Source organism: Salvelinus alpinus, chromosome 8, assembly GCF_045679555.1.
Source record: "Salvelinus alpinus chromosome 8, SLU_Salpinus.1, whole genome shotgun sequence".
NCBI lineage: Eukaryota > Metazoa > Chordata > Actinopteri > Salmoniformes > Salmonidae > Salvelinus > Salvelinus alpinus.
The window spans coordinates 83,406,513-83,430,855 of record NC_092093.1 but is presented as its reverse complement, the minus strand read 5'-3'; the positions used below and the strand labels follow the sequence as shown (position 1 = coordinate 83,430,855).

General features: G+C 40.6%; 2 protein-coding genes across 2 annotated transcripts in view; both read left to right on the top strand.

The window, feature by feature from the left end:
• The window catches only part of LOC139583775 (coagulation factor XIII A chain-like), a 31,888-nt gene extending 26,069 nt beyond the window's left edge, over window positions 1-5,819 (top strand). The window contains exons 9-14 of the mRNA XM_071415223.1: window positions 1,447-1,535; window positions 1,721-1,880; window positions 2,595-2,873; window positions 3,314-3,474; window positions 3,948-4,084; window positions 4,219-5,819. Coding sequence (XP_071271324.1) covers window positions 1,447-1,535; window positions 1,721-1,880; window positions 2,595-2,873; window positions 3,314-3,474; window positions 3,948-4,084; window positions 4,219-4,360 — 968 coding nt within the window. The 3' untranslated portion in view covers window positions 4,361-5,819. The remainder of the gene's footprint in view (window positions 1-1,446; window positions 1,536-1,720; window positions 1,881-2,594; window positions 2,874-3,313; window positions 3,475-3,947; window positions 4,085-4,218) is intronic.
• An 11,792-nt stretch (window positions 5,820-17,611) lies between these two features.
• On the top strand, window positions 17,612-23,919 carry LOC139583774 (neuritin-like). The gene is made up of 3 exons (XM_071415222.1): window positions 17,612-17,802; window positions 20,811-20,955; window positions 22,550-23,919. The coding sequence occupies exons 1-3, from the start codon at window positions 17,748-17,750 to the stop codon at window positions 22,776-22,778; spliced, it is 429 nt and encodes a 142-aa protein (XP_071271323.1). The 5' UTR covers window positions 17,612-17,747; the 3' UTR covers window positions 22,779-23,919.
• The last annotated feature ends 424 nt before the right edge of the window (window positions 23,920-24,343 follow it).

Genomic DNA, 24,343 nt, shown 5'->3' with positions numbered 1-24,343 from the left:
GTCTTATAACATCAGGTTATACAATACACTTATGTTTTGTTCGAAAATGTGCATATTTAGAGCTGCAAACCGTGGTTATACATTGTGAATATGTAGCAACATTTCCCCAAAATGTCCGGAGCTATTTTGGACACTCACCTAATCTGACCAAAGAACTCATCATAAACTTTACATAAAAATACTTGTTGTATGGCAAATGAAAGATACACTGGTTCTTAATGCAACCGCTGTGTTAGATTTTTTTAAATAACTTTACCATAACATACAGCTTGCATTATTACGAGACAGCGCTCACCAAAACGGCGGAGAATAGGAATCAACATTTTCCAGAGAAATACGAAATAACATCATAAATTGTTCTTACTTTTGCTGAGCTTCCATCAGAATGTTGTACAAGGAGTCCTTGGTCCAGAATAAATCGTTGTTTGGTTTTAGAATGTCCTTTTCTTCTGTCGAATTCGCGCCACAATGCTAGCCAAGGTTGATAACGTTCCCATCTTCTCTCGACGCAAAGAACGGAAAACTCCAAAAGTCCCAATAAACGTTGAATAATCTGATAAAACTCGGTTGAAAAAACCTACTTTACGATGTTATTATCACATGTATCAAATAAAATCAGAGCCGGAGATATTCGGCATGTAGACTGAACGCTTATCAGAAGACAATGTCGAGGTACTTCGCGCGCCTTGGTAGACAAAGAAAATTCCTGAACTGCCACTCCAAAAGCTCTCATTCGACCTCAAATCAAGCTAGACACCCCATTCCACCTTCCACTGCCTGTTGACATCTAGTGGAAGGCGTATGAAGTGCATGCATATCGATAAATATAAGGCAATTGAATAGGCAGCCCCTGAAACAGAGCCTCGTTTTCAGATTTTTCACTTCCTGCATGGAAGTTTGCTGCAAAATGAGTTCTGTTTTACTCACAGACATAATTCAAACAGTTTTAGAAACTTCTGAGTGTTTTCTATCCAATAGTAATAATAATATGCATATTGTATGATCTAGAAAAGAGTACGAGGCCGTTTCATTTGGGCACAATTTTTTCCAAAGTGAAAATAGCGCCCCCCTATTGACAAGAAGTTTTAAACTAATTTTTGAAGAAATTGTGATTTATTTATAAAAAGTGCAAGGGTGCCAATATTGTACAGGCAATTCTTAAAATTAATAAAATGTCTCTGAAAAGAATTGATTGCATCTTGAAAATGTCCCAATGCCCTGATAATTAATACAATCCGTTTCCAATTGCATTGCTGTATTCTCCAAAAATGCTAGCCATTATATTCTAGACAATACTAAATAACCAGCTAACAAAACATCAAAACAGTTTGGATGAAATAACAGCACACTGGGGAAGTCGAAAATAAGCAAACATTTTTGAAACGTGAACTATCCCTTGTAAAGTCAAACATACAGGGTCATGGGTTGTTGATATTGTTTTTGCAGGATATTACCGCTGTGGACCTTGCTCTGTCAAAGCCATCAAGGAAGGAATGCTCGGCTTTCAATTTGATGGCCCCTTTGTGTTTGCTGAGGTAAAACAATACGTCTTCTTTATGTTTGACCAGTAACACTTTGTTGAATGTTCAGCCATAATGCCTTCATCGTCACTCTATGCCATTATGAAGCATAACACAGTTAGGTTTTATAACTTGCAATACATTTTATTTAATTAAAATCAATCGTAATATTCACATTTATCTCTTTCTTTTAACCTCAGGTGAATAGCGACGTTTACAAACACAAGCTAAATACACAAACTGGGAAAACTGAGTTACTAAGCGTAGACACAACTTATGTCGGACAGAAACTCCTGACAAAGTCCATTGGTGGAAACAATGAGCCAATGGACATTACAGAGACGTACAAATACCCAGAAGGTATGTGGCACCTGGACAATGGAGTAGGCTGGCAAGGGTGCAACTGCACGTTTAAAGTTTGTTATTGGCAGTTTGCAAAATGTCACATGAAACTAATGCAACAAGAATGACTTTGCTATTACTGCTTTTCAAATTAATTTGCAAAAATATAAACGCAAAATGCAACAATTTCCACGACTTTACTGAGTTACATTTCATATAAGGAAATCAGTCAATTTAAATAAATGTATTAGGCCTTAATCTATGTATTTCAAATGACTGGGCAAGAGCGCAGCCATGGGGAGCCAGGCCCAGCCAATCAGAATGAGTTTTCCCCACTAAAGAGCTTTATTACAGATAGAAATACTCCTCAGTTTCATCTGCTGTCAGGGTAGCTGGCCTCAGAAGAAGCCAGATGTGGAGGTCCTGGGCTGTACAGTATATACAGTATATTCCTATAGGTGAAATAAAATTGCCAATGAGTTTCATATCAGTCCCATGTTTGTTTTTTTAAGGAGTGGGGCAATCCCACTCCTCTCGTATTTTTTAATCTGTTGTATTTGATAGAGAGAGAGAAAAGAAAGAAGAGAATTGCTAAAATAGCAGTGGGCCGGATTCAAACCCTTGCTGTAGCGATATATGTGTTCCGAAGAGAGCGGTTTAGATTACTAGACCACCAGAGGCCACCAGTCCCATGTTAACTCTATTCCCCTCCAACTCCCCACACATGCACAGGCAGTAGTAAAGATAAGGAGACCATGAAGAATGCAGAGAGAACCTACAAGACGCATATGCAATATGACGACGAGCAGGGCGTGCAGATGACGCTGGAGATCCCGCAGGAGCGTGTGAAGATTGGCCAGAACTTCCAGATGGCTGTGGTCTTCAGGAACCTGAGTGAAGACACACGCACCATCCATGGCTTCCTGGTCGGCTCCACCATCTACTACACCAACATCCAAAGGGCTCAGTTCATGCAGGAAACCTTTGACGTCACTCTGCACCCCATGGAGAGTGAGTAGAAACCAGGGTGACCCTTTACATACGTACTGTACTGTAGGTCTTTTTGGGCTTGTCTACATGTATCACAACTTTGTATGATAGTCCTGTAAAGCTTTCAGACCCCTCCTCTGAAATAAAATCCTCAACTGCTTATAGAAAATGCTTTGCAGTCCTTTTACAGCTTCATGGCACCGTCTTGTTTCAGCGGGTATGTGTGTATGTATTGTATTGTAAGAGATTGTGAGGTAACAATGGGATACTCTCTAGTACTTACCTCAAAAGACTTTACAGGTAACAACCTGGTACCAAATGGTAAGCAACAGTGAATCCCAAATAATCCCAATATTAATTATCAGGTAATAATTATTAAAGTTATGTTCTGCCAAACATACAATCCTGTTGTTGATTGAATTTGTTTCGTTGTCAAAACTCTGTCTCCCTAAAACCAACAGCGTCGAGGGTACAGGTGGTCGTGCTGGCCCAGAACTACATGCCCCAGCTGGGTTGCCAATCCAACCTCCGCTTTGTGGTGACGGCCAAGAGCATGGAGAACAACCAGGACATGACGGCCATACAGATAGTGAACCTGAAAGGCCCTGAGCTGGCCTTTGCGGTGGGTCTGGAACTTTCAATAGTCCTCTTTATTAGGATGTTTTTCCTTAGTCCTTTAAAGGGATAGTTCACCCAAATAAAAAAATAACATCTTGGTTTCTTTACCCTGTCAGCAGTAATTTGGTGACAGTGACCAGGTATACAAAACCAAATCATGGATTGCTCTCTTACGTTGTCCATAGACTGCTGACATGGTAAGGAAAACTGTCATTTTGTAATTTGAGGGAACTATCCATTAAAGTTTTCCATAAAAGTATATGTGAAACATATTTCATTTTTCCCCAAGAGTGTAGTAGTGTACCCAATTAAAGCCTTATTTGTGCTGCTGGAGTGCTGCATCTCTCCTCTCCTTTGATCAAGCAGCCATTCCGAAAACATCCATGCTCCCAACGCAGGGGAGTTGATAATCTCTAGATTATTATATTTTCTTATATCACCATAGATTGTTGTGAATGGACTATCTCTATTGAACAGATCAGTGGACCAGCGAAGGTGAACCAGGAGGTATATGTCAAGGTGGAGTTCACCAACCCGTTCCCATTCAGCCTGCATGACGTGAGGATGGCCATGCAAGGGCAAAATTTCATCTCATACCGGGAAAGGTTGTACAGGTAAGAGGATTTACAACTCCAAGTACTCACATCATGATGATGTTCACACTTACATTAGTCTCACATTCACAAAAACAGATGTAGTCTGTTTAGTATGCCAATTTTTGTGTGTGTGTGTGTGTGTGTGTTTGTAGTGAGATCGCTACCGGCGCCTCCATCACCTGGATGGAGTCCATTGTCCCTACGAGGTCTGGGAATACAATGATCTATGCTGTCCTGGACTGCTCGGTCCTTGGGAATGTGCAAGGCAATTGGGCCATCAGCATCCAGGCCTGATCATTGCCCAGGAAGCCCTTCCCACCTGCTAAACGCCTGCCATCGACCGGAGAACCACGGATGAATAGAGGCTCTTGTGTAGATTTTAAAGGATTTGATTGCTGGATAAGCAATTCCATCTAGCCTATGAGAGGGTGAGGGCGAGCAAATAACATACCCCTTACGGAAAAAACACATGATTCACAGGTGAAATTTCCACCTGGGAAATCATGTGAAACCATGTTTTTTTGGAACACTGAAGTTTACATGTGGATTTTACATGTGATCACATAACCTTTCACGTGAATATTTTTCAAATGAGATTTCACAGATGATGCCCTGCAAACAAAATTGAGTCGTTAGGATACACACAAACAGTGGTTTTAACATACAGTGTTTTCAACGCACATTTTTGACACACATGATTACATTGTGTATGTATATTTATACAGTAATTATTATTCAACATGTCCTCAGCTGGGTTCTGAACTCACAAACTCTTGGTTCACGGCATCCCGACCTTCCTGCTACACCATCAAGTCGGTGTCAATTACCGATTGAACCTGTATTCCTCCACTTTGGGTTTAAGTAAAGTAAATATCAGCTTTGTTAAAAATACACTATTATAAAAAAACATTATAGTTATCATAGTGATTCAGGAGTAACATTAAACAGAATAATATCCACCACAAACAGTAGACAACTATTCAGAAAACTATACTTATTCTGAAATAACTGTATGAAATATATGGTGAGAGAATAATCGGATTAACTAAAATAGAAGTGCAGATAGTCATATTGAAAAGTCACTACTAAGTGATCATGTCAAATGTAATCATGTTGTCATTGATTAAATATTTTGTACACTATTTTAGCTGAATAGTGTACCATTTACTTTAAAACCCACATATCATTTGATTCCCTTGCACAAAAATACATGCAAAATCACATTATCATCACTTAAACTGCATGTCGACTCTAAACATCCTGTGTAAACTTGCAGTTGTTGACGTAGTGTTTTCATAAAAGTCAACCCTTCACTAGTGTTACCAAAGACTCTCATGGATGAAAAACGTTCAAAAAGTTATGATCTATATGAATATGATGGATAGAGTTTTTTATGCATTCTAATTAGATTACATTTATATCTCAGGGATTTCATTTGGTTTCGAATCAGCCGACTCAGATTCGGTTTCTGTTATTTTCGATATTACAAACCTTTGCTGACTGTAAATTTCTCATACAATCATGACCTTCAATCTAGTCAACGGTCCAGTGCTATCTGCAGTAGATTTTAATCAAGCAGAAAAGGTACTGCATTTACAGAAGCTATGTGTATTTGGGAAACAACGTGAAACATTTTTCTTTGGACTGGGATTGTGGTTGCCAAAACATTGCACTTCACCCAACTATTAACCTTCGATAAGTCGTTTAATTGTATAATGTAAAAATAAATAAAAAATCACAATGTAAAGCCGTATCTGGGCACCATTCCTCAGTTATTTTGTTTGATAGGTTTTTGTATAACCAGTAATATTGGAAAACCGTAAATTTTGGCTTTGTATCAAACTAAACATTTTAATTCACTGCCATTAACTGTTTATAACATTTCAGCTGTGCACTGCTTTTGATTAACAATAAAATAATTTTCAAAATCAATGCTGTTGTCACACCATTACATTTTTTGGAATCATTTAGTATTTTAAAACATTTCCAGATGGAGTGGGATAAAGTAAACAGGCCACCCTTAACTGCCAATATCCTTGTTATGTTCACTGGTCCCATTTCATAAAAAAATTCTAAAACACCTTACAAACACTCCAACCTTTTTATGACCAAAATAAAAAATGGGCTTGCACATAGTGCTAAAAAACATTCAGACCGTCAACTAGACACAAGTTCCATATTAACCACTGTAAATGAATTTGAGGAAGCGCAAAAAAATATAACTATTCATTCAAATAAGTGCAGTAATAGCTAACTTTTACTTCAGTCTTAAATCAGTAACATTATAGCAGGCTGGGATGAGATCCTATTAGACAGTGTTCATCAGTCTCTGATGTTCCAGGAACGGGTTTTATATCTATGGTTCCAGGAGATACCTTTATTTTACCAGGGAAGACATATTGAGACCTAAATCTCTGTTTCAAATGTGCTCTGCAAACCACAACACCAATTTAACACATTATACACAAAATATAAATACAGTGCATTCTGAAAGTATTCAGACCCCTTCACTTTTTAAACATTTTGTTTTACGTCACAGCCTTTTTCTAAACATTATCAAATTGATTTTTTTATCTCATCAATCTACACACAATAGCCCATAATGACAAAGTAAAAACAGGTTTTTAGAAAATGCTGCTAATTTATATTTAAAAAATAAAACTGTAATATCACACTTGCATAAGTATTCAGACCCTTTACTCAGTACTTTGTTGAAGCACCTCTGGCAGTGACTACAGCCTTGAGTCTTCTTGGGTATGACCCTACAATCTTGGCACACCTGTATTTGGGGAGTTTCTCCCATTCTTCTCTGCAGATCCTCTCAAGCTCTGTCAGGTTGGATGGGGAATGTTGCTGCACGGCTATTTTCAGCTCTCGCCAGAGATGTTCGATTGGATTCAAGTCCAGGCTCTGGCTGAACCACTCAAGGATATTCAGAAACTCCTGTGTTGTCTTGGCTTTGTGGTTAGGGTCGTTGTCCTGTAGGAAGTTGAAGCTTAACCCCAGTCTGAGGTCCTGAGCACTCTAGAGCAGGTTTTCATCAAGGATCACTCTATACTTCACTCCGTTCATCTTTGCCTTGATCCTGACTAGTCTCCCAGTCCCTGCCACATCTTCACATCATGATGCTGCCAACAGCATGCTTCACCGTAGGTATGGTGCCAGGTTTCCTCCAGAAGTGGCGCTTGGAATTCAGGCCGGAGTTCCATCTTGGTTTCATCAGACCAGATAATCTTGTTTCTCATGGTCTGAGAGTCTTTAGGCGCCTTTTAGCAAACTCCAAGCACGCTGTCATGTGCCTTTTACTGAGGAGTAGCTCCCGTCTGGCCACTCTACCATAAAGGCCTGATTGGTGGTGCTGCCAAGATAGTTGTCCTTCTGGAAGGTTCTCCCATCTCCACAGATGAATTCTGGAGCTCTGTCAGAGTGACTATCGGGTTCCTGGGCCCTGTCCAAGGCCCTTCTCCCCCGATTGCTCAGTTTGGCCGGGCAGCCAGCTCTAGGAAAAGTCTTGGTGGGTCCAAACTTCTTCAATTTAAGAATGATGGAGGCCACTGTGTTCTTGGGGAACTTCAATGCTCCAGAAATGTTTTTGTGCCCTTTCCCAGATCTGTGCTTCCACACAATTCTGTCTCGGAGCTGTATGGAAAATTTCTTCAACCTCATGGCTTGGTTTTTGCTCTGACATGCACTGTCAACTGTGGGACCATACAGCATATAGGTGTGTGCCATTCCAAGTCATGTCCAATAAAATTAATTTACCACAGGTGGACTCCAATCAAGTTGTAGTAGCATCTCACGGATTACCAATGGAAACAGGATGCACCTGAGCTCAATTTCGATTCTCATAGCAAAAGGTCTGAATACTTATGTAAATAAGGTATTCCTGTATGTTTTTTTTTATACATTTCCCAAAATGTATAAAAACCTGTTTAGACTTTGTCATTGTGGGGTATTGTGTGTAGATTGATGAGGAGAAAATATCTTTAATCATTTTTAGAATAAGGCTGTAACGTAATAAAATGTGGGAAAAGTCAAGGGGTCTGAATACTTTCCGAAGGCACTGTATATAAGTAGTGAAGAGTTGGAAAGGGGAAAACTAGTCAGTTGTACAACTGAATGCCTTCAACTGAAATGTGTCTTCCGCATTTACCCAACCCCTCTGAATCAGAGAGGTGCGGGGGGCTGCATTAAATCGACATCCACGTCTTCGGCGCCCGGGGAACAGTGGGTTAACTGCCTTGCTCAGGGGCAGAACAACAGATTATTACCTTGTCAGCTCGGGGATTCGATCCAGCAACCTTGAATTTTAGGACCCCTTTAGGTATCCCATTTTTTTATCAAATATTGAAGTTGGCCTTTACTACTATAGCCCATAAAAATGCACTGAATAACATTCATGAATGGCAAAAAAAGAAAGTCTCAAAATAAATCATAAGGAATAAGGTTTTGAAGTGTCTCTCCGATATCTAGGAGATATAATATAATATATAATACACATATTGAACCACTGTTTTGGGGTAGGCACAAAATTACCTCGATGCTTCCATTCATTTTTTAAACCGGTACCGGTTACCTTCAGACGAGTCCCATGACACTTGTGGTGGTCATAGAGCAAAACAGAGACCACCATCGTGTTCGTGAGAGTCTCAAACGGTTCGGACGCTACAGACCTTTTCGTAAGAAGACCAACTTTTGGGATGTCTCATGGTCTGACAAACACCACTCTAGCTCTGCCACCTTTCAGTGCATATGCAGAAGTGAGACATCGACAAATGCGATGGATTGAGACGCATCCAATGCTTCTCTAGGTTAAACTGACCAATTTTGATGGGGGTCAATCGACTCTAGGGGTTAATAACCAAAGTTGAACCAAAACCATAACCATAATTATCATATTTACAAGCATGCTCTACTGCAGGTGGATTTTTGTATTGCTTGTTTCAATATATGTTTTTTCTTATTGTACATTGATTGATTAATTAATCTTTTGCTACAAAAATATGAACTAAATACCTTTTATTAAACTATTCCAATCCATTACTTGGACTTACTGCACCCGTAAATTATGTAGTTGTTTCAGTTTAGATGTTTATGGTAGTCTCATATCCTAGTCTTCCCAACCCTGGCAGTCATTCTGAATGCATGTTGCGGTTGAATAAAAATTCCACTCAAGGACATATCCCCACTCTGGTCGGATTCCAGTAGAAATTACACATCACTATGCAAACCAGCATAATGTGACTTGCAGGTCTAATGTGGACTGTAAACTATGAATTTCAGGCCACTGTATTAGGGTTATTATTGTCTTAATTGGGGAGGACAGACTCGTAATGGCTGGAGTGAAATGAGTTGAATGGTATTAAATACATCAAACACAAGGTTTCCATGTGTTTGAAGCCATTCCATTGACTCCGTTCCAGACATTATGATCCATCCTCCCCTTAGCAACCTCCCCCGGGACCGATGCTTGTATTGTTTTTCTCCCAAATTTCGTGATATCCTATTGGTGATTCGTCATTTTCCCATCGCTGCAACTCCTGTACGGACTCGGGAGAGGCGAAAGTCGAGAGCCATGCGGCCTCCGAAACACGACCCCATCAAGCCGCATTGCTTCTTGACACACTGCTCGCTTATCCTGGAAGCCAGCCGCAACAATGTGTCAGAGGAAACATCGTACAGCTGGCGACTGAAGGAGTCGCTAGAATGCGATGGGATAAGGACATCCCAGCCGGCCAAACCCTCCCCTAACCCGGACAACGCTGGGCCAATTGTGCACCGCCTCATGGGTCATGCGACACAGCCCGGGATTGAACCCGGATCTGTAGAGACACCTCTAGCACTACGATGCAGTGCCTTAGACCGCTGTGCCACTCGGGAGGCCCATGCTTGTTTTGCTTTATCAGAAGCACGTGACCAATGATGTCCGAAGCTTTGTCTTGTCGACCAACTACCTGATTGGTTTGGTATTGGTTTCGGTGGAAGACAAAAGGCTGCCCTGCGCATGCACTACAGCGACATAATATATAAGAATTTGGCTGTTCTAAATGCTTTTGACCAGCACTTGCCACCAGTGTACACTGTGTTGATCAACGCCTTGAGTAATGAACCTATTTTCGACACAATTGGCTGGAAATGCTCAATGCTTCCCGAAGCTTTGTTGACCCATAACGATCATGTGTTTTTTCGAAAGGTCATTGGACAAAGGTGTCTTTTGTACGCGGGAGTTTTGTTAAGAGCCCCGATGCTCAATCTGAACATTAACACATGTCACTTGCGGTATGCAAGCATAAGGACCTCCTCTTTCATATCGGTGAGAAATGATTTTCAAAAAACAAAAGGTTCAATTGATACACACCTTGATAGGGTTAGCGTTCCCACACGGCCGATCTCCATATAACAGCGCTTCTTTACGGAAGTCAGAGGTGACCACCTGTGCTAATTAGCTATCTAGCATGTTCCGAACACCTGTGCATAAGCGTAACTCGGGAAATGTAGCGGAAGTGTAGTTTCTTCGGAAGGAGGCACCCATAGCTGTATGGATCTGTGCTACACTGCTACAGTAAGTGTACTTTTTTATTGGAAGTATTCTTTCTCGCTGATGAAAGATACGAGCCATTTGTTTCGAAAGACATATCGCAAGAGAAACTTTGACCTTCTTAAATGTTAAAACACAGCATCGGGATTGTAGTTCACATGAGAAGGTCGTGGGCCAAGATAATTGCAGAAAACTGTAAGGAGGTAAGAAGGTAGAAGGTCGCCTAGAGTTTTCGAGAGATAGGATAGGGATGTCCCAAGGATCCCGGAGAGCAATGACCGCAATTGGAAGCGAGGATAAAGGAGACCATGTTTGCTAGAGTTTGTGTTATTAGCTATTTTATCTTTTAATGCTTGTTTTATCCTTTTGGCTCTTTGCCTGATTTTAACCTGTCATTGTATTTATCTACACTACCGGTCAAAAGTTTTAGAACATCTACCTCATTCAAGGGTTTTTCTTAAATGTTTACTATTTTCTATATAATTCATATTTGAGATTCTTCAAATAGCCACCCTTTGCCTTGATAACAGCTTTGCACACTCTTGGCATTCTCTCAACCAGTTTCACCTAGAATGCTTTTCCAACAGTCTTGAAGGAGTTCCCACATATGCTGAGCACCTGTTGGCTGCTTTTCCTTCACTCTGCGGTCTGACACATCCCAAACCATCTCAATTTGGTTGAGGTCAGGGGATAGTGGAGGCCAGGTCATCTCTGCGCGGCCGTCCTCCTGCCTAACCTGAGAGACGCCAATGCAGCTGCTAAGGCCGCACGTAGCTTATTATACATCAACACAGGGAAGGAGGTCTCCAATATATTCTTCCTTCCTCCCTGCGCATGCGTCCTTCTTCCTACATGCGTGTGCTTCTTCTTTCCTACCTGTGTGACCTGAGTGAAGCCAATGTATATGCTAAATCCGCAATTAGCTCACTACGCATCAACAAATATGCTCCCTGCGTGTGTCCTCCTTCCTCTCTGAGGATTCCTCATGAAACAAGTTGTCACGACTTCTGCCGAAGTCGAAGCCTCTCCTTGTTCGGGCGGTGCTCGGCGGTCGACGTCACCGGTCTTCTAGCCATCATTGATCCCTTTTTCATTTTCCATTGCTTTTGGCTTGTCTTCCTACACACCTGGTTTCAATTCCATTCATTACCTGTTGTGTATTTAAGCCTCGGTTTCCCCTCATGTCTTTGTCAGAGATTGTTTTATGTTCAGTATTTGTGTTTTGTATTTGGTGCGCGACGGGTCCTCGTACCCACTTTGTTTCATTATATTTCATGGTTTTGGAGTTATGCGTTTTAAGTTATTAAACTACTCCATTCCACCAAGTTTTGATTCTCCTGCGCCTGACTTCCCTGCCACCTATACACACGACTGTGACACAAGTACCAGGACATTTTAGGCAAAAACCTGTTTGCCTCTGGCAGGAGGCTGACATTTGGCTGCAAGTGGATCTTTCAGCAAGACAATAACCCCAAGCACTAATCAAAGGGTTAATTGACCACAAAAATCTACATTTTGCAATGGCCATCTGTCTCCAGACTTGAACCCCATTGAAAACCTGTGGTTTGAATTGAAGAGGGCAGTCCATAAGCGCAGATGAAGGATATCACGGATCAGGAAAGATTCTGTATGGAGGAATGGTCAAGATCCCTCCCAATGTGTTCTCCAATCTCATAAAACATTTCAGAAAAAGGCTGTGTCGTTATCCTCGCAGGGGAAGGCTGCTAAAAACAGGGATGCCAATACATTTTACCCTTGTCTTTTTAGAGATTTTACTAGTTACGCCCTCTACCAAATGGTAGCTATAAATGCAGAGGATGCGCACAGTGCAACAATATGATGAAGAGTGAATATTTCTGCCACCCACACACAGGAAAACGGTTCCAAATAAATGACATCATTACGTGTTCCACCACCCATGTTATTTACATTATAAAATGTCCATGTGGAATCTGTTATGTCGGTAAAACCACCCGCTCTCTCAAACAGAGAATTAGTGAACATAAAAGTTCAATCAGGAGTAACGACAGGGATTATCCAGTCGCTGCACATTTCAATGACCTGAAGCATGACATTTCCACCTTTAGATTTTGTGGCATAGAGAAAGTTAAGATATCAGACAGGGGAGGGGATATTAATAGTACTCTGAGTAAAAGAGAATGTTTTGGGATTTTCACCCTCCAGACATTATTTCCTAAAGGACTTAATAATGAAATGCCTATGTATGTTATGTTGTGAATTTGAACATGAAATATGTGCCTATTGTAGATTACTCTGACGTTTTCCGTACGATGTACCCAATGACTAGTGAAAATTTGCTATGTCCTCATTGTGGTTTTACAGACGTGTTCAATACGTCTTATTTATACACTTTTGTAATATTTATGAAATGCATATTGTTATATTTGGTAGCACTTATTTGTTTTTCCTTTGCCTCCAATCCCCTTCGATGTGTAGAACGGATGTGGGTGGGGCCAGGTCTACATAAGGGTGCAATTTTCAAAAAAATACAGTAGAATAGAATCCAGTATATACATATGAGATGAGTTAAGCAGTATGTAAACATTATTAAAGTGACTAGTATTCCATTATTAAAGTGGCCAGTGATTCCATGTCTATGCATATAGGGTAGCAGCCTCTAAGGTGTAGGCTTGAGTAGCCTGGTGGTAGTCGGCCAGTGATGGCTATTTAACAGTCTGATGTCCTTGAGATAGAAGCTGTTTTTCAGTCTCTCGGCCCCAGCTTTGATGCACCTGTACTGACCTTGCATTCTAAAGTCCACGATCAGCTCCTTCGTTTTATTGACGTGAAGGGAGAGGTTATTTTCCTGGCACCACTCCACCAGGGCCCTCATTTCCTTCCTGTAGGCTGTCTCGTCATTGTTGGTAAACCTGATAATGGAGTCGTGCGTGGCTACACAGTCAAAGGGTGAACAGGGAATTCAGGAGGGGACTAAGCACACATCCCTGTGGGGGCCCTGTGTTAAGGGTAAGCGTGGTGGAGGTGATGTTGCCTACCCTCACCCCCTGGGGTCAGCCCGTCAGAAAGTCCAGAATCCAGTTGGAGAGGGTGGTGTTCAGACCCAGTGTCCTGAACTTGGTGATGAGCTTGGAAGGGATAATGGTGTTGAACGCTGAGTTGTAGTCAATGAACATCATTCTCACATAGGTATTCCTCTTATCTAGGTGGGTGAGGGTAGTGTGGAGAGCAATTGAGATTGCGTCATCTATGGATCTGTTGGGGCGGGGTGCAAACTGGAGTGCATCTAGGGTGGCTGGGATGGTGGAGTTAATGTGTGCCATAACCAGCCTCTCAAAGCACTTCATGATTACAGAAGTGAGTGCTACAGGGCGGTAATCATTGTGGCATGAAGCCTTAAAGTTCTTGAGAAAAGGGATGATTGTGGTCATTTTAAAACATGTGGGGATTACAGACTGGGACAGGTAGCGGTTGAAAATGACCATGAATATGCCTGCCAGCTGTTCTGCGCAGTGGGGAGGGGATACGCCTTATTATCACTATCCACTGCCATATGCTGCTGAATGTTGGAACTTCGAAATTCAGCTCAGGTGTCCATGGTTCTGAAATCTCCACTATTAGCTTAATTTGTGTGTGTGAGATTATGACCATTCTAACTGTAGAAACAAGCATCCACCACCAGAGGGCGACTAAATATCAGTTTATCAATGGAAAAAGGGAACACACCCGATGATGACGTCTACTAGGCTACTACTGTAGTTGATGATCAAGATGATCATACTAGAACATGGGTCGTTATCAGACAGTTGCGACAAAAGACTCTGAAGACCCTTATAGCTCATCAGACTACACTGATATTCCTATGCGTCCATTTGCTTATGATATTTTGCACAATGAAGGATCCATTGGAAGTTAGGCTATAAACTTATGCAAGGCTGTTTAACAACTATGCTGGTTAATTGATCAACGGGGAGAGAAAAGCTTCTTAAGGACAAGTTCAAGAACCATATCTCATCAAAAATGTCAAGGTTCTTAACATAGTCAACCTATCAGAACGGGGAGGAGTGAGGGAGAGAGGGGGTAGTCTTCTGTGCTCCAGCCAATATTACCGTTTCTAGCCCTTCACTAAAGGCTTATTGCAGCGCGGTCTCTGTTCTAAATTAACTGTTGGGGGGCTAGTAACCCGCCGAGGCAGAGGGGGCTTGCAGTCCGCCGTTCTCACTGTGTGAGGATTCTCCTTTAGCAATTTGCCTGACGGAAACGTTTTAGTATTCTGGTGAGTGCCCCCGGGTCTGGCACTAAAAAAGTGAAACTCATTGGCTCGCTATAAATTCTGCTGACGTCAGCGAGGGAGAGAATTATTTTATCCTCCCTATTTTTTTCATTATGCAAACAATTTGTATGACTTCCTCACACACACACGCATACATACACACGCAGAAACACACACACGCACAGCTTTCCATGACACCTTCAAGTGAATCTGAAATTACTAGCTACCTACCTAGACACACGTACGCACCTACAAACAGTGCGCCCACGCATACACACACACACACACACACACACACACACACAGCTTCACATAAAACACCTTGCGACTGGCACTGAATCTGAATTTACTGGGTGAGTGGGTAACTCATTCACATCCGTTTTAATGTGGAGGAAAGGGGGGAGGTTCCCTTTTCCTTGTCACTAATGTGAATATTATTGTTTTAGTCTTGGCGCCGATTAGGCTATCTCGTTTGTGTGCCTTCAAAGGCAGGCATGCAATTACTCCATTAGACATTTTCAGAATATCGTATGATTAAACAAATTGGTCAAATATGAGAATGTGTCTGGGCCTCGTTTTCCCAGTTATTAGTGTTGTCAAACCAGCACATAGAAAACGTTCGCTAAGTGCGTCGTTAGACCATGTGTCAATAATGATAAGATCGAAAGAAAAGCAGCGCTGCTCTCGGATCAGCTTTCTCCATTCAAATCTTACCATAGCATTATAATTATTCCACAACACTGACAATACCACCTATGTCTGCAAATATTGAGGCGGCTTATTCTAAATGCTTAGGTTAGAGCGTTGGGCCAGTAACCGAAAGGTTGCTGGATCGAATTTCCGAGCTGACAAGGTCAAAATCTGTCGTTCTGCCCCTGAACAAGGCAGTTAACCCACTGTTCCCAGGTTGGCCGTCATTGTAAATAAGAATTTGTTCTTAACTGACTTGCCTAGTTAAATAAAGGTTACATTTTAAAAAGTTAGGCTACCCTATAAAAATGCACTTAATAAAGAATTCGCACATCATTGCACACATGTTACGAATAATTCATGTTGAAATATATTGAGACACAAATTACAGACCCTAGTATTAGCTAAATATAATTAAATTGAATGAATGTAAAATGTATTTCAATGTGATTGAAATAATTAGCTCTACATAGTCTAGAATGTATTTACCACTTGCAGTCATCTCGGTTTTCATTTGAAGTATCGTTTAATTCTTTGCATTGGCAACTTTGTAAGTGTACACAGCAAACTGGCTAGTGTTACCTAGTGTTGATTTTTCACTAACATTTCTAGTGTTGGTTCAGGTGTTATAATTAACTGTAAGTGTTAAATTTACACTCATTAGTGTAAAATAACCCCAGTGTGGGTGTTAATAACGAGTGTTATTAGGTAGTCTCATACCTTAACCTTCTTAACCCGGCAGTCATTCTAAATGTTGGATATCCCCACTTTGGCTAGATTCTTATAGGAATTACACATCACTTTGCAAGCCATCATAATGTGACTTGCAAGCCTAAAAAAACATGACTTTCAGGCCAAAGTATTAAGGTAGAAGAACTATGTCCTCAAAATATTACAATTTGGGAAGGCCACGGGATGAATGGAACAAACGTATAACAAATACAGTCACGGCTGGTAAACTGTACAATTCACTCAAAAAGCAAGATTATCTGAGAAATATGCAAATAAGGCTTTACACTGGAACAGTGTTCACACTGTCAGTGTAGATTAAACATTGAAGGATTTGTGGTGTAGTCAACTTCGTTCTGAAGTTATCAGAGGTCACATAGAGACAGATACACCCCTTGATTCTGTGTTTAGCGGAGATCTTCTGTATATAAAGTGACGTGGAAGGGCAAAAAGCATCTAAAGACTCACTTAGCTGTTCTGAGTGGTCTGAGGCTCTCGGTAAATGACGAGCGTTTTCAAATGCTACTTTTGTAACGATGTTTTTTGGAAAACAGCCTGGCTACTAAAGATACGTCGTAAAATGGTTCTAATGATGATCTTAACGTAACGAAGGCTCTGGGAAAATGAGGTCCCGGACTTGGATTGAAAGTATGTTATAACAGCATTCGTTTCCAGAGACCAGACAGGAAAGCGTTGTTGAATGAATAAAGAATTGCATTCCCATGGCGTGCAATGAGCTACATCTGGGCTACAATATCTCACATATGAGGGTTGTCCTACCTCCTCTGCTTGTCTTGTCCCCTAAACTGTTGTGAGAAATAAGTTAAATATGGAGTTTCACTTAGTTAGCTAGATTATAGGCTAAAAGCTAAACGCGATTTGGCCCATGTAGAATCTATAGCATATTGGCCTGTGGACAATTTTATAATAGCTAAACAACAGGGTTTTTTTGTCAGAAGCGGAGTCTTTTCGTCTTTGGTAAAATGATTATGAACATAAAGTATTATAATAAATAATACACCACAAACGTTCGTTATTTTTTTCTCTCTGGACGCTCCACGCTCTCTAGACACCAGCAATGTGGTCCTTGGCGCGCACGTGTGCCCGTGACATAGATGCGGATATCACCACAGCTCTTTTAATGACTGTACGGTGGGAAAAGGGGAAAAGACTACCCTTGCCTAGCAAATGAAAAAAACGTAGAAAGCGGGAGTCCAATAGTGACTTTTACATCAAGCATGCGATGTGGGCGTGAAGCAGAGAGATAGAGAGAGAGCGAGAGAGACGCCCTCGCTTTACAAGGGGTAAACCATTTCACTCCTCTTCGCCACACTGTGTAACAGGCAACGGGAGAAAAAGCTCCCCGAGTGCTGCTGGAAGTTGATGGCTATGTGAGATGCTCAGACCTCAACATCGTTTTTCAATCAGAGTTTTTAAGATCTGCTTATGCCAATGGTTTTACCACACGTAGAATGGGATTAACTTGGTCCGGCAAATATATCTCACTGTTTCTTGCTGTTCAGTTAGGTGAGTGACTCTGTCACGGTCGATTCGTTATTGTCTTGTTTTTATATTTGAGTTGATGAATAGCGAATTGTAAGAATTATAGCCAAACTATTTGGAATGTAAACTATTCGATAATTTCAGGGAAAAAAATCTAGATTTTTTATTTCAAGGAATGCATGAAATCAGTTTATTTTCGGGTTGCAATGGGATGCATGCAAACATAGCCACAACAAACCAAATGCTGTCACATTCCACGTTTTAATAGTTATAATGAAACAATTTGAAACCAATTTTTATTTATTTTGTATTATTCTATGCGAATGCATATGTACATTCGATTGGAAACGTGTATGGGGACGTTCGCACCACAGGAGCCTGGTGAGGGGAGGACGGCAAATAATAATCGCTGGAATGGAGTGAATGGAATGGTATCAAACACATGCGTTTGATGTGCTTGATACCATTCCATTGATAACATTCCAGCCATTACTAAGAGCCCGACCTCCCGAATTAAGGTGCCACCAGCCGCCTGTGGTTCGCACAAGTAGGCCAGTGTTTCGTTTGCATTGCATAACGCTGTCAGTGGAAGACGCTGCTCCTTAGAATCCTGTAGTGGCAAGGGAATTAATTATAAATAATTCATGCCATAGCAGCCGAGCCATTTTTGGAAAAACAGAAATGATTTGACTTGACATGCTTTGTGAATGAAACATTTTACAAAAATACATCGAAAGGCAATGACGCTCGTTTAAGATATGAGAGTCTAGCAGGTGCGTCGTTTCTTTTTTCAAACGAAATGCATTGAGTAGGCTATATCGAACTGTCTAATGTATAGTAGGATTTCGAAAAATGTGAGATCATTTTTCATTAACGAATATGACTATTAAACTAAATTTAGTCTACGACGATAACATCATTTAAAAAATTTAAAAAATCAACAAATGTAGCCAACTGTATAGATATTACGTGTTTATTATATGTATATGGGCTATTTGGCCTATTCCATTTTGAGGCTATAATTTCGAATATATCTAAGAATGTAGGCTTGCCATATCCATTTGTTGCATCGTGTAGCCTATTTGAGATGTGGTATCGGCTAACACCTAGCATTAACCTGGAAAACGGGAACTGGTAAGCTATGAATAGTCGTTTTTATCACTTGGATATTACCTGGTGTTTTGTCTGTGACTGCAGGGTCGTCCGCAACGGTCGCATTTAGAGGGTTATTCTACGTTGATGTGTCGTGTTTGCTTTAGCTAAATCTATAGTGTGGGTGTGAAGGAGTGACTAATAGTAGCATGAAGGCTACTGTAGCTAGCTACAGAGCTAAGACCTGAGTCTATGCTGAGTCTATGCTGAGTGCGAGAAACACGTGTGATGGATTCTCTAAGACACTGTCCTCATTTCACACATTAAAATAAAGGGTCCCTAAAATTTTTATCAGAGGGCATATCCATTTCAAACCTGTTTTTGCACTTGTCAAAATAATCACCCCATTTACAAGAGAATATTATACTCAGGCTACTAAAACGATTGAAACTAGGTTGTCTTGATAGATGCAGTTCTGCATTATAGACTGTATCGGATCGAATGTTAACATTCTGTAATTCGAAGGTGGCATGTAGTACATTGCTGTAAACGTGCCATCTTGCATCATATAATTTCTGACCATAATGATTATTGCATTTCGAAGTCGAATATAGAGACAGAGTTTGTGCCAAGGGTGAGCGGCGCGCGGCGAACTGCTAGGCTATATGGGGGTTATGTGTAATTTTACAATGCTAATGATCATATAATCGCGCTCGTTGCCACTTTATAAATAAACCCTGCAAAATGTGTAAGGTTGCTCCTCGAGTTGCAGCGACATTAATTATTGCCTTTCGAATTTACGCATTAATCTGACCTCGACAGTCTATTACAAAATCCGCATAACGTATTTGGTGACATTGGATTGCTTGTAGGTTACAGCCCGATTTACTAAAGGGCATGATGGCAATAAGAGTAGCCTCACGTGTTTTACAACGCTATTTAACGAAAACGTGATGCCTATATTGTCAACATATGACCTAAACCTAAAGGCCTATAACAGAGGTTGTGCATTATTCTGCAACCAATCGACCTGGGACACCATTGTAACAAATGGTCAATCGAGCGATTCTCCCGCGTAACGAACCAGAGATGCTCGGTGCGTCCCACCATTGGCAAACGAAACATGTAGTTCGAGGGGGTAAACGGGTTGGATTGAAGGTGTGCACGTTTGGCAACAACATTGTCATTTTCTCTATTAAACGAATTATAAAAGACGTAGAACAACCCATAATCTGGTTGAATAAACACAGACACAGATATTACTATGATAGCATAGAGTATCCCCCCCCCCCCTTTTCTCACTGTAGCTCGGCGGTGCATTACCTCATCCTCCTTTGTTGCTGTTTTCGCGGCGTTCAATGCTATGGGCTGGGATCTCCCGATGTATTCTCCAAATATTAGTGTATGTTCAAGTGCAAGGAAACGAACATTATGTTATGGGAAAACATTCCGATATTTCTTGATAATAAGTTATATTGCTAATTTTGAACTATTAGTATATGAAACATAGTCTGGCTAACACCTGACTCTTTAAGTCCTCCTGACTATTTGGTGTCACAATGCGTCGATAATGAAGAGGGCTTTTATTGGTTGGCTTTCCTCTATGTCCTTTGCTCAAATTTAGCTGTAGGCCTAATTTAAGATTTTTGTCATTTAAAAAGCATTACAAGAATATTGAGGTTTTGATTTTGTCCAATGTAACAGTAAGCAAAATCTGGTCAATTGATAAAGCATACTTTCTTTAACCTTGTTAACTTGTTTTGACCTTGCATTGTTTTTTAGCTGTATGGATTATAAAATGTTGATCTTTTCAGACATTGCAATTAATCATGATAAAAAAAGAGTGCACTAAAATGACAAAAAGTGAACTTGCTTTACCTGATTAATAACTCTGACAGCCCTGTACAAAAGTGAATAAATTATTTCCCCCCCAATTCCAGTTTATCTGCTACATGCGGTGAGAGCAACGGGGAAATGTGATACAGTATTCAAAGGGTTCTCCAATTGCTTGCTGAGACTGGGGGAGAATATGGCTAACTATCCACAGGAGCTGGATGAGAAGGAAAATCTACAGACCATCTGCACGTAAGTTGAATTTAAAAAAGGAAAGGAAAAAAAACATGCAGCATTTCATCAACTCCAAAAAGGATCAAGCAGGCATACCCCACCCCGTATTCCAAACCGGTTGGTGCAAAATGGCATGAGGGCCCAGTTTAACTCGACAGCTCCATTGGATTAGATACAGAGTCGGGTTCAGGGGGGAGCCACGTGCAGGCTCAATATGGGGGAAAAATGGAGTAGTGGCTTCTTTGAAATGAACAACCAATGTGGAAATTATAGCCCAAAAACTCTACATGTGATTGGACGTTAGGGGTGTGAGAATGGGGGATCGACAAGCATGGGTGCTGATGATCTGTCTTTGGCTAGCTAGTTCGCCGGCTCCAGGCGTAAGTGACATAAGTGGTCGTTGAGGGCCCCCGGGCCGTTAGGGCCCCCCCAAAAAAGAGTAGAATACACTCAGAATAGTAGAATATACAAAGTGCTATTCCGCAACAACAAAATTGTGCATCAGCAGTTTTTCTCTTGTTATGTCAGTCACTGACAGTCACTCAATTAGCCATTTCAGCTAACAATTTTTTGTTTGGTAAATTAGTCTAGCCAGCTATCTAAACTTGGAATAATCATGGCCGAATATGTACCAGCCATGTGGCCAGGCACCTGAAGCCCTTTATCTACATTCCCAGAGTCAGATGAACTCATGGATATCATTTTTATGTCTCTGCATGCTCTTTGAAGGAAGTTGCTATTGCTAACTAGCATTAGCACAATGAGTAGTCTATGGTAACTGCTAGCATGCTAGTAGTTAGCAGTTAGTTTTGCATGTCAATGCTAACTACTATCTCTAACTTCCTTCATACTGAATGCAGAAACAAACATGGTATCCACGAGTTCATCTGACTCTGGGGAAGTAGACAAAGGGCTTCATTTTCAAAATCTCGAAATATCCCTTTAACATGGCATAAGTTTTGGCAAATTGTGTAGAACTGAAGGAAATTAGCTTTAAAACTGCAAAAATGTCTCTCCACCCAAAGGCAAAATTGGCAAAAATGATCTTTAAAACTTAAATGTTTTGCTCTACCTTCAAGAGGTGGGCCTTTAAAAGGTTTTGCCCATGAGGTGGGGGACACAAGCAAATGTCATAAGCAATTGTCAGGTTAAAGCCCCCAAGGGCTAAGGCCGGCCCTGAAGACGGAATAGGTTGTGTGTGTGTGTGTGTGTGTGTGTGTGTGTGTGTGTGTGTGTGTGTGTGTGTGTGTGTGTGTGTGTGTGTGTGTGTGTGTGTGTGTGTGTGTGTGTGTGTGTGTGTGTGTGTGTGTGTGTAGGGGTTGGATAAAATCACGTGACTTCAGGGAATCTTTTTCAGAGCTTGTGGATTACAACCAATGTAGATTTTGTTTGGCCTACTAGGGAGGTGTTAATACTAGACTATCGACTTTAGGCCTATGCATTTATTACTGGAATCATTTTTGGCGTTCTATTGTTATTAAAACAGTGTTAAAAGAAAACTCTTTACTCTATTTGAATACAGCATGGACAATTGATGAAGAGAGAGAACAGTATTATAACAGTAAAATAATATTCTAACGCCTGTCTTGTTTATTTTGCAATTGATTTTCAGATATTGGGATGACTTCCACTCATGTGCGACCACTGCGCTGGTGGATTGCCAAGAGGGAGCCACAGACCTATGGGAGAAGCTCAAAAAGGAGTCCAGAAACTTAGAGTTCCGAGGGAGCTTGTTTGAACTCTGTGGCGGGGGGAACGGGGCCTCCAAATCCACAGTCGCTTTAGGTCTCATCATACTTCTAACGGCACTTTCCGCCTTAGTGACTTGGCTTGCATTTTAGCAAAAACAAACAAAGAAGAAGATAAAAGGAAAAAAAATGCTAGCTATTGACACAAAAATACAAAACAAAAGAGACGTTTGAATTCATTTACACCCAAATGGATTATACTTCATCCGGGGAAGGCGACCTGATTTTGCTAGAGACATTGGCGGGTCGTCTTCCGGGACTGGTGCACCATATTTGTCTGACCTGGGGTCAATTACATTACATATTTAGCAGGTATTGAGTTTAAATTATGATGACATTTAGATGGATCCTCGCCCGGTTACTATTAAAGTCGACGATGAATTATTAATATTAGTAGCCTAGGTTTTGACATCTGTTATTTCAGGTGATTGCAAGCTGCTCATACTCTGTAGGCTAATGCGAGGCGCGCTTAGCCCAACGAAATCTCCAGATCGGTCTCCAATATTCACCATTTAGATATGTTATTTACTTTACTTTGCGAAATGTATCATGTCGAGCCAAGTATAAATGGAAAGGGTTGTTTGAGGATATGATGTTTCTACTTTCACACGATGCTAATAGCCTAACTATCACCCTAGAAAAAAATACATGTAAAATAGCATAGTAATACGAATGAAAAAAAGAGTACTCCGGAACGACTACAAGCATTCAATGGTAGTTTGGTTATTACGTGAAAAGTAGCGTATGCCAATACGATGACAAAGTTGGTCAATGTAGAGAACGAAAACAGTGGCTGGAGAGTGATATGACTGTTGCCATTATGTTGGCGCTTTACTCATCAATTTACGAACAAATATAAGTTACCCGTGGGGTATAGTGTAAAAGAAACCATACTTCCCCAAAGTAGGCTACAGTAGCACGAGAACACAGAACGCGAAATCAATAGCTGGACGAAAGGAAATTAAGCTAGCTTTATTTGATGTTGCATAGACCACTTTTTACTGCCTTCAAAATATGTGTATTATGTTTGTTTGTTTTTGGGGATGTTGCATATAATACCTGACTATTTCAAATCATGTAAGTAAATAAGAGACTATGTATATCAAAGGAATTTTGAAAAGATATATACTAATACTTTATCCCAAACATTTAAAAAAATAGATAGATTATTATATAAAAAATCTGATTGCTAAAAGTACGAAGAATATTAAATAAAACAGTTCATGTTTGAAAATAAGTGTGTGGTTCAGATTTTAACATGTTACTATTTGTAGTTTTGTTCCAAAATGTGTAGCCTACATTATGCTGCCAAAATGTGTACATTGGTACTGTGTAAAACAGCATAGCTGATTTTGACCTAGCTCAATGATGTTGACAGGTGTTTTTGGCAACAAGATATTTGGATGTTGGGTTCATTCATGGCTTTGAAGCAAACGAGATGAAGCAGTCAATCATTTACTATTCACTCGAACACACACACTGAGTCACTTCATTGATTTAGGGAGAGAAAGCAGAAGGCCATATTGCTGTTTGTCTTTCTGGGCAAAAACGTAAAATCTCAAAGCGACTGGCTAATGTGGCTATGAAAAACAGAAACTGTCTAGGAAAAATAGAAACATTGAAACAGGCTACAGTATTTAGAAGAAAACTTATTTAAA